General features: G+C 39.9%; 1 protein-coding gene across 1 annotated transcript in view; it reads left to right on the top strand.

Moving 5' to 3' along the window:
• The window catches only part of LOC123510364, a 25,659-nt gene extending 14,427 nt beyond the window's left edge, over positions 1–11,232 (top strand). The window contains exons 3-10 of the mRNA XM_045265458.1: positions 2,927–3,030; positions 4,850–4,968; positions 5,773–5,954; positions 6,938–7,079; positions 7,375–7,499; positions 7,658–7,756; positions 9,346–9,552; positions 9,736–11,232. Of these exons, the coding sequence (XP_045121393.1) occupies positions 2,927–3,030; positions 4,850–4,968; positions 5,773–5,954; positions 6,938–7,079; positions 7,375–7,499; positions 7,658–7,756; positions 9,346–9,552; positions 9,736–9,852 (1,095 nt within the window). The 3' untranslated portion in view covers positions 9,853–11,232. The remainder of the gene's footprint in view (positions 1–2,926; positions 3,031–4,849; positions 4,969–5,772; positions 5,955–6,937; positions 7,080–7,374; positions 7,500–7,657; positions 7,757–9,345; positions 9,553–9,735) is intronic.
• Positions 11,233–11,541: the final 309 nt, after the last annotated feature.

Genomic DNA, 11,541 nt, shown 5'->3' with positions numbered 1-11,541 from the left:
GAGGATCAGAATGTTTTCTTAAGCAAGATGCCATGTATGTATTTAGTTTCAATGGTGTTTCCGTGCTTCTAGGGACATTCAACAAGGATTCTGCGTTATTCTCAAACAAGTGCGGAATTTCAATGATATCCTTGTGATTGTAAGTGAAGTTAAAGAGTTCAGCAATGTTCTTAAAGGGATTCCTGCAAGTTAATCGAAAGTTGCGTCGTGTTTTCATGGTTCTAAGGACGAGCTAATAAGTATTCTGTAATACAAATGAAAAAATAATAATGAAAATAAGAAAACTTCCTCATAAGACCACAGAACGTTTCAAAATAGGCGTTTTTTTTTATTTATTTACTTACTTATACTATTTTTCTTTATTTTTTTTCCTTTCACTTTTACTTTTAGATACTTCTCCAGTAATGACCTACAACTTTTACGCTCTATTTCTGCACAAGTCACTTAAACTCTTACGTAACATAGGAATGAAATTAACTCTCTCTCTCTCTCTCTCTCTCTCTCTCTCTCTCTCTCTCTCTCTCTCTCAACAACAGTAAAAGGCCTCAATTCCTAAGGTTATAATGTATTGATAGTGTGTAACAGTTTTCTTTCTTTACTAATAGCCAAGTCACGACGTATATTCTAAGTCTGCTGGATATTTTCTGCCTTATTTTTTACATCAATTAAACTTAATCCCTTCAGTACAGGAACGCATTTTTCACCGTGAGTGTGGATATGATAAGATTTTATGTATGTACTTACATTAGGAAATTAAAAGATTAATAGCCAGTCTTCCCTATTTTAAGTTTCTGAAGCTGTATAAAGTGACCAAAGAGTAATCAGAATAAATCTAATAACGCGTCGTAGTACTAAAGGGGTTAAGCTCTTTCGTATAACTTTAATTTTTTGTAACATGCGTAAACAGTGTAAAGAATCTTGTCTAGCATAAGTTGAGTTTTTTTATTTTTTTTTATTCGGGTTTCGTTATCATAAACTTAAAACAAAATACATAATAGTTCGTTGTATTGCTCAAGTCTAACATTAACCAGAAAATATGAATAAGCATGTCTAGTATATAATTCCCAGCCAAACAGCACAGCCACAAAATAAGAATAATCGAGTTTTCTTTCTTTTTTTCTTCTTTTTTTTTTCTTCCTTTCAGAAATCTACCACGTGCAGGATTGCTTTCAGATTTTATAGGCCATCACTTGCGGAACTTTATCGCCTATTAATCTTGGACGAAAATACGATGAAGGCTACACTGTTCGAATCTGAGCAAGCCAAACTAGCAACGCATCATCTATTACTTTCAAGAGGGCGAGGTGTGGCTGCCTGCTCTGAGGGACTGCGTACAAAGAACATTATTGTACTTGCCTTCACCCCCCCCGAAATTATGCTCCTCGTGTCTAAGCAAAATTGATTGATTGAATTATAGCGCGGCACAACGCCTTAATACATTCACAATTTGTATAAACACTAAAGTCTAAACTATTTTCTTTCAAATCACACTAAGTTAAATCCAGGTAAGATAAATAGCTGGCTTGAACTTAGGAGTGTCAGCAACGTGCCTCAATACACGGAGGTCTTTCGTTAATGGGCAAGAGAGAGAGAGAGAGAGAGAGAGAGAGAGAGAGAGAGAGAGAGAGAGAGAGAGGGAGGAAAAACTGACATAAACGTGCATTCGTGTCATTCACGACGCTTATTACTGTTTAGTGATGCTGTCACTTTTCTTTCCTTTTGGCTCTTTATTTCAAGAACAGCGGAAAAAAAAAATAAATAAAAACCTTAGATTGTAATCTCGCACCTAAACGGCAAATCAATTTCATTCTATAATTACTCGTTGCTTTTAAGACGTTAAAGTTTAGCCTCGACCACGGGACAACGGCAAACAGGACGCGTGATGAAGCGCGTGGCATCACAACCTATTTCTATATACCTTTGAACGGCAACACCAGTCATCGGTAGCCTATGATGCCCTCTTGCATAAATAGGTTCTATCGCGGCGTCAAATTTATGATAATGTGTCTTATTTATAACCTGACTGAACTGACCCTGTGTGCGTCTAGCTTTATAAGAAAACCTGCTGGCCTTGATATACCACGATAAGATCATAAACAACACACGAGGAATGGTGATAATGGGAGGCGGTGACAAATATAATGGATACCAGCTCCAAACGACTGCAATATTATTATTATTATCAGTAGTAGTAGTAGTAGTAGTAGTAGTAGTAGTAGTAGTAGTAGAGGAAGACGAGGAGAAAGAGCAACAGTCACACAAGCGCAATCTCCCCCATTCGTCTCCCACTCACTTCACTTCACTACATCATTCATTGGTGTGTTCCGCGACCCCATTCATGCTCGTCCTGTGAGGGTAGTATCATTCACTCCTCACGCTCCCACCGGACAGGACACGCGCACATGGAAGGGACACACACACACACACACACACACACACACACACACACACACGCACATTACAAGGCCAACTTCTTGCTTGATATTCTTGCATGTGTATAATAGTAATTTTTGTCTCGACTCTCGACTCTTGGCTATATGCTCTCTCTCTCTCTCTCTCTAAACCAATTAAAAATCATGTTGTGGCGTGAATAATTGCATAAGGGGAAAAATAAATGAAAAAAAGTGATCCTAAGTAAAACCAGAAAAGAATATTAAAAAGGGTAAATCTAGGAAATAAAAAGAAAATCGTTGCAAAAAATTAATATCCTATACTATAATTTTCAGTTTCCACTTTCATTCCTACTTACGAGAGGCGGCTGCTTGAAACTTTCCGTCCTTGGTATTTCCCCCCCCCCCCCTCTCTCTCTCTCTCTCTCTCTCTCTCTCTCTCCTTCGATGAGACATTATTCGGCCCAGCCTTGACTGACTGTTACGTATTCAAATGCAAATCTTGTATAAGGAGATCTGTCTGGTTAGTGGCATAGGCGCCGCCAACCCCCTGCCCGACCCTTGCTCCTGACTCCTCACTGCCTGCTTCAGTTCTAATAGGATTCTACCGTGTACAGTGGGCTCTTTGTTCAGCTCTCAGGTGGTGCATGAGAGTCCGTTGCTTTCCGTTTGTCTCTTGTTTATGCGGGCGAGAAGAGGCTGTTCCTGATGTACTACCTAATCCAAGGACACAATGACGGAGTGGTCCTTGAAGCATAAATCACGAAATCAAGGAATACTATAGTCGAAAGTCGAACATTTCTCTTTGTGTGTGTGTGTGTGTGTGTGTGTTATGAGGACCAATTCATAGGCGTTAGAAAAAAAAGAAAGAAAGGCCGTTTAGTTCAAAATAATTTATATAGTTTTGCTGGAGAAACGGAGTATTCCTCTCTCTCTCTCTCTCTCTCTGCGGAATTATTATCATTGTAAAACGACAATCTTAGAGTCTGATGATGAACATATATCAAATGTCTAGGAAATACTGCTGTATCTTAAAGCACCAATTGTGTAACCAATATTACTACAACAGTGTCTACGAGAATGACCACGACGAAATCTGCCTCATCAGTACCAATGCACTGATAGGCGCTGCGCGTTGCACCACCAGTCACGTGTCGCCTGAATGAATGCTAAGGCGGATTCACGTGTTAATATGCGACTGAAATTGTAAGTCGTTAGAAGTATCCACAGAGCCCTTCTAGTCGGAACACGTTCACACATAGTGACTGGGAAGTATCGGCTGGTTGGCGAGAAGTGAATGTAAACGAACAGCTACCCAACAAGATATCTTCCTCCGGTGACGATAAAATTAAGTCAGAAGTATTAAATCCTCACCAACAACACCCTGCACAGAGGGAAACAGTTCTTGGAGAGTGGCAGCTATCTCATCGAACGTCATTTTGCTTAATTTTTTTTTTTCTGTATAATTCATTATTAGGGTCCCAGATGTACTCTTTTCGCCTCGCCAACTCCAAAATCTTTTCTACATCGACACCTGCTTTTCAAACCTTTATCCGTGACGTCACAACGTAAACAATGTCGCAAATCGACTGAACAAGACCAACATGTCGCTAGGCACCGATATTCAGTCGGAATTGCAATTTCAGTCGCATATTGACACATGTAAACCCGCCTTTAATGAATTATTCAAACTGTCAAGATCAATATTAATCGCACATCATTGTCAGTGCTTTTACTAGACCAGGTTGCGTCATGATTCAAGTTTGCTATATTTGACTAAAGAAAAGGTGATCGAAATGTAAATTAAACTAACATAAATATTCAACCATGCCCAGAGAAGTCATTTCCACATCACACATTTGAATATTTCGTGGTCGATGTTCATTAAAATAAATCCACGTAAATAAGAGGATTCGTTGCCTGCATATGATACATTGACAGTACTCTTACCTTCCTCCATTCCACAAACTCCTTCCTGAGGTGTGCCAGCCTCTGGTCCATGGCCCGCGGCTTCCCTCGCCAAGTTCGTTGCGTCACTCACTAATATTGTCGAACAACTTACAACACACGTGGGACGGTTCCTCCAGGCACATCCTGTATATTTTTATCTATACTACATCAAATTTAGTTTATTTTAAGGTTTCATATTAAGTTAATTTACTGATTTCTTTTAATTGATCATAACGTTAGAAAATAAATAAACACAAATAATTGTTGGACAAGTGTGTGACGCCGTCACGCCAAGACCGTCACGTGGAGGTGTTTGGTGCGGCGGGTGACAGGCGTCAACTGTTTGGTGTTTACTGTTTAGTGTTTACCTGCAATCAGCTGAGTGGCGGCGCGGGCCGGTGTAGTAGTGTTGCGGTGTAGCGGCACCTGCATGGTCGAGGTGTTTGCTTTACCTCTGAGTGTTCAGGTGTGGGCCAGTAGTGTTTATGTTACCGTTGTTTCCTTGCCAGGTGGAGCATGGACCTCAAAGGGGCACAGGAGGCCTTTCTGGCGGTGCTGCAACAACTGCCTCAGCCGGAAACCCGCAAGGCCTTCCTGGCCTGGGTCGACGACACCTGGATCAGGGGAGGTGAGCAAAAACTGCCCTACTAAATAACTGCATTGGTAATGTTATGTAATGGCATGGTGTCGATCAGGGACAGCCCCCAACTTCCGACCAAATCATTTTGTGATTCTTAAATTGGTAGTCATCACATGCAACCTAACCTAATCAAACATTACAGCGTTTGACAAGACTTTGTCTTTGTATCTTTGCAGAATAGTCGCAGCATTAATGAAGTCACATTCGCCTCTTACATGAATTGCATACAGTATTGTTGTTTATCAACCATATGAAATGTGATTTCTTTTATTGATTTACTTGGAGTATGGCATGAGAAGACAATGCGACTGGCTTCAGGGAAGTTTTTGTGGCATTTATCATTATGATAATGGCATGGAAAATTATTGATTGTCAGAGCATAATAATAACTTCCTCCTCACCAAAGAATATAACCTTGGTAGTGTTATGTTGCATTTTGTTTTGAGTCAAGAAAGCCAATTATTTTTACCATTCTGAAAAAAAGGCCAGAAGATAAACATATAACAATGAATTAGCAGCATTGTATAATTTGTATATATTTTCAGTTATTAGGGACTCATCGTTATTACCAGTAGGAATATGAATATGCGAGAAAGCCTTGGTATCAAAACCTACCAAAAAAGATAGAAAAATAAATATTGATAATTGTGGAGGTTAACAAAATACTGTCAAATACTGAGATTGACCATGGTAAAACAGCATCTCTTTATGTTACTATCATTACTATTACCGATGATAACATTACTACTATTATTACTATTATTGTTATCATTATTACTTATATGTTTTCAGACCCACCCAATCTCATGGTGTGCCCTCCCCCATGCCTGCCACCCCCAATGGCCCCTGCCTGCACCTCGGAATACACCTCTGGGGACACCAAGCTGCGCAAGATTGCCGATGACTTAAGGGAGCTCATGCCACTCAATGCTATCCTTCCCACAGAGCAGATCACCTTCCCTTCTGTAGGAGAGGTGAGGCTGAGGGATGCTGTGTGTATTATATCATAGTCTGAAGTCAGTGTATAATGTGTGCTGCTAATAATGGAGATTTTTTTTTCTTTTTTGATATGAGTAGTCATGGCTGAAAGTTGAGTAATGTGGAGCTTGTATTTCTCCTGTAGTTTTGACATTCCCTTAGTCTTATGATCTCTGAATGTTTGTCAGTTTCATTAAGCAAACTTAAAACCTTACAAATTGTCAGTCAGTGAGTGAATTTCAAGTTGAGGAAAACATTATTCATAGTGGAGTGCAAAAAGTCATTTGACTTGGGGCCTTCATTTTCCCTTACTTAACTGTCCATTACCATTAGTAATACTTAGCAGATTATTAATGGCATTTTTCACATTGCACAAAATAATACTGTGTCACTATTGCTTTTCTTCACATTTTTTCTAGATGTAGCTATAAGGACTTCTTTTTATGTGTAAAAATGGTACGCAACCCTTCCTAAGATGGATTTTCATAAGTCCATCAGAATCATGGGAGGCAGTTGGCAGCATGACTGTTGTTGCCTGCTCATGCTTTCCTCACTTCATTCTTTTATTTTGAAATTTTCCTTCCATCATTAAGGATTCCACTAAAAGAAAGCTCTTAAGATTGAAAAAGGAACATCCCATAACAATCAGTGTAAGAGACACCATATCATTACAATCTTCCTTTCTCTCTTTCCTGTGCTCCTCTATACATGGTTAATGAAAACTAAAGTATAAAGAATTAGAATAGTCCTGAAGATCATTGTATTTTTTCCTCATAACATTCTCTCTCTCTCTCTCTCTCTCTCTCTCTCTCTCTCTCTCTCTCTCTCTCTCTCTCTCTCACATCATGCATAGACTTGAAGACACTGTGCATGAAAGTCTGTTGGTAAATCTTACATGAATTTAAAAGGTATTTGATATAGAATATTCTCAAGGAATCCATGAAAGAGCTCCAGCAAGTTAGTGTGATGGTCTTTCTAGAATGCTGACTGTGACCCGTCCCACACACTGCATGTGGATGCTTTTCTCTATGATGAGGACATGGTGGATGAGCTGTGCGACACGGGTGAGCTTGCCAGGAACTACTGTGTGGACTGCTCCTCCCACAACACACAGCCCATCAGTAAGTTGCTGCTGAAAATGCTGGAGTTTCTCATGCCTTGTATTTTATTGTGCAGTGTATATGGCTCAGGATTGTGCAAAGGAAATACAAGAATGAAAGAGGAATTGAGAGGAGTGTCAAAAGCAAAGATATGTATTGAGAGAGAGTGCTGTAGTTTTTTTTTTTATGTCAGACAGCTCCTTAAAATTAATTAGCTTAAATAATTCATTTTCATGTTTTAGATTTCTTTACTTTGTTGATTTTTATAGTTTACATCAAGTAATATTTCTCTGTTTTTCTCTTTTTTTTTCTTCAGCATATGTCAGCCACTCGGCCTCAAGAGAGAGGTTAGCTTATGTCTTCCGAGCCCTTCTTCCACCTATACCTGAAGATACAATATTACTGGATATAGGCTCAAGACTTGGAGCAGTATTATATGGGGTGAGTCAGACCTTGTCTCAGCTGATTGCAAATTATTTGTCATTGAAAGTAATATAAACTTTGTGTTATTTTGATATTCATAAACCTTGAGAATGAAATATTTTATGGAGAGAAAAATATTGTACCATGAAATGATTGATCAATCCCTTTATTCCCAGGCCTACATCTATACTAAGTGTCAGAGGATAGTTGGAGTCGAGATCAACCAAGAATTATGCCAAGTCCAGCAAACGATCATCAACAAATATCAGTTCCAAGTAAGTCTTGTGACTTAAATTTTACAGTGCTTGCCATAAATATTGTCACACCTATCTCCTGTGCTATGCCAGGTAATATAAACATGTACTGCATCCAAAGAAATTTATTGAACTTACAACAGCTAATACTTTGTTGGCTTCCCTTGACGTCTCCTGCACTCGTCCTAATGGGCCGGAAGGCTGTCTGCAAGCAGCATGAGATACTGGGTAGCGAATGTGTTCCAAAGGTGGTGAAGCGTAGCTTGGAGTTTGGCTACAGTTGAACAGTCGTGGCTACGTAACTCCCACAAATTTTCCATGGGATCAGATCTGGGGAATTAACTGGCCAGTTTTTGAAGAATGGCACAAAGCAGTCTCTGAGCCACTGCCTCACTGATTTAGCAGTATGGCATGGTGCACGGTCCTGCATGAAGGTGGAAGCCTGACACATTTTGAAAGACACTGGTAGATGGTCACACAGAAGCTTGAGGTAATTCCCCTGATTCAGTGGTGTTTTTGGGTAACACCACAAGGCTGCCCACCCCATGGTAGGAAAAGCATCCCCACACCATCAGTGTAGTGGGGGTCAAGGAGGTCACTGCCTGGGCACTGGTACATGCAACCTTGACTGCTGGCTGTCACTGTGAATCTTGACTTGTCGCTCCACAGCACACCACACCACTGCTCAATGGTCTAGTCTTTCATCCTCTCTCAAAATGTAAGCCTCTTCTCTTGCTGGATTACAGTACCACAGGCTTGGGCTGCGCCGCATAACTCAGGTTCTGGAGATCATCGTAGATGCGGTATGATAATGTCCTCACAGACACATTACTCAGCAATCTTAAGTTGTCTTCCCCAATTTTCCTGGCAGATACTTGTGGATTGCATTTGACTTCAAGGTGTACCACTCTCAAGGTTCACAGGGAGGTTTTGAGGGTGTTTCTTCTTGATAGGTATGTTGTTGCTGCCGAGTTCAGCGATATGCTTCACATATCGTTGAACTTGGCGGACACTGACACCCGTCTGGTCAGAGAGCCCACGTGGAGTGTCCAGCCTTGTGGAGAGCTGAGATGGCTGTGATGTCATCCTGTTACAAGATCTGGTAGTGCACCATTGTCCAGGAAAACTCCTAAGCAGTAGAGAAACTGTAAGCCAGTCTGGGAGTTAGGAGTGCAGGACAGCAACAGAACACCTGCCAGTCAGAGTGATTAACAGTTGCAAATCACTTCTTCCCACCTTTGCAAGCTACCTGACACCCAGGCTGAGATGCCAGATGTGTAATGATTAAATTTAAAGCACATGATACCTGCCAAGGAAAGCACACATGTTTTGATCCTTGAAACGGATACCTTGGTCTACGGCGACAATGTTTATGATGAGCACTGTATATTAAACATTCTTAGAATTCCAGGCTGATACAAATAATTTTTCATGGATATGTTAGCACCAAGATAAGATGAACCACATGTGTATTTGATTGTATGCATGTAGATATTGTGAATTTCTTTGTGTATTTCTCATCATTAAATTTTTACTGATCATGATTTGATAAGAATTTATTACTGTAATAATTAGCATTACTGACTTACTAAGGAAAACGTTTGTCCCAGGATCGCCTCCAGGTGCTGCACGGAGACATCCAGGACCATAGCGAGGTCGTGCGTGTGGCTGACATCATCTGTCTCAATAACGTGTTTGAGTTCTTCATGCCTCCCTCCGTCCAGGCTCGCATTTGGGCGTTCCTTCGGGCCAACGTTAAGAAAGGGGCACTGATGGTCACCATACCCTCCCTTGAAGATTCTTTGCAGTATCTTGATGTAAGACACTTATAAAGTTCTCTGATTTTTTATTGCTTTGTTAATAGAGAAAGAAAATTCATTCTCCATTTCTTGTTGAATTTTATGGAATAGTTTCATTGAAACAAAAATGTAAGTGATTTTTCTTTTATTTTTTATATATTTGTTTTGCATGATATGGCTAAATGAGTATTGTTCTTTCAGTGTGGCTTCCGGCTCCAAGAGTGGGCAAGGGAGATTCCTCCACATAACCCCAACATCACTGCTCCCTTTGATTTTCAAAGTGAAACTTCTGAGGTGAAGCTGTACCAAGTCATCTGAGCAGTAATAGTGTCTGAGGTGGCAAAATGATGTATTATGGTAATGTGAAGGAAAGCTTACTTAATTGAACCTGCACTGACTTGATCCTGATCCAGTAGACTTGTCTGGAAATGGTGTCCAATAGAGGAGCAACAACACCTGAAGAATTATGCAATTAGTAGTCATTGTGGAGACAGTGATCATGACTCCAGTGACTCAGTGTGAGAAATATAAGACTGTATCCCTCTTGCCAAAGACTTGAGCATTTAGGATGTTCATTGTTTGTGATGTCATCAAATAGTTAAATATTTATGCGTGTACTGTTTTAAGTACATATGACCTATGTATATAGTATGAAGAGTGCCATTGCCCTGTCTCATGTCTTGTCATGCTAAGACAGTTGAAAGTTTTATCCTAATATGTAATGACTGATGAGCGATGACTTGTGTGGAAGTTTGTGTAAGAGACAGTACCACTGCAAAACAAAAGTAAAGAGTTGTTATTTTTTATATGCATTTTATATTGTTCTATTCTTATAAAAAAGTTTGTGAAATCTTTTTTTGACTATTATTGTGCAGTGTGACTAGAGGCATAATTTATGTTTTATTTATGTAAAGTCAGGCGATTTAAGGCTTTTATTGTTGGGTCTGCAGCAGGTGTTCCATTGTTTGTGGGCCCAACACACGTGCCTGGAGGAAGACACTCCCCATCAAAGCAACTACTCACCAGCCAGCAGGAGTTTCTGTGTTCACATTGCTATGGCTTCCATTTCTCTGTGTGCCTTTACACTGGTGGTGGATCTCACACAACCAAAATCTCTTCATGCTACTTTTCATAGACATATATATATACAGCTTTGCCTTGCTGTGAACCAGTCAGCTGTAAGGAATTGCTTGACCCTCTCTGCACACCACCTAGATAATACTTAAAGGGAAGCCGTGCCAACGTGGCCTGTGCCAGAGGTAACGGTCTTGTGGCCTTGAATGGCCACCACAGCTTGTACTGTCTACCTCCATTGTGCTGTTTCCTGGTGAAGAGTTTTTAGACAGTTTCCTGAAAGCAGCATGATTTCAGCTCAGTAGCAGTAATATGGCATCATACTTGGTTATGTAACAAGATTTATGAATGATATCAAATTTCTTTTAAAATAAGGATTAGATGAAAATTGAGGCCCTGCTTTCATGTTGCTGTGCTTGCCTAGCCTTGTGCTTGCTGCACACCACGGACCTGCCAGCACAGTTCTCCCAGTATGATGCCATGTGTTCATGATGTTGCTGTAAAATTTTATGATGCACCAAGTGCTTTGTCCAGGAGAGGTTCTAGCAAGGCGATGATGTTACAGGTTTTGCCAATTTTGTTTGCATTGAAGTAAAATTTTTATAATAAACCATATGCTATGGATGTGGATTCATATACACCTTTTTTTTACTAATACATTGTTGAAAAAAAAACTATTGATGGCTGACACGCTGTCCTTTATTCTCAGTGAAAATAAGAATGGGAGAGAGAGATTAGAAACCCTGCATATATCTGACTTGGGAGAGAATAGCCTTGCCATATGTCTGGAATTCATGTGTTGAAATCTGTCTGGGGTTTTTTTTTTTTTAATTCTTCAAATGTCTGGAATTTAAACTTCCATCAATAACTTGAGAAAAAAAATATCATATTTATGTAGGTTGAAATGGGAGAGAGGAAGGAGAAGGGTTTACT

Source organism: Portunus trituberculatus, chromosome 28 (assembly GCF_017591435.1).
Source record: "Portunus trituberculatus isolate SZX2019 chromosome 28, ASM1759143v1, whole genome shotgun sequence".
Taxonomy (NCBI): Eukaryota; Metazoa; Arthropoda; class Malacostraca; order Decapoda; family Portunidae; genus Portunus; species Portunus trituberculatus.
The sequence above is the reverse complement of the archived record's forward strand: the minus strand, read 5'-3'. Positions and strand labels throughout refer to the sequence as shown.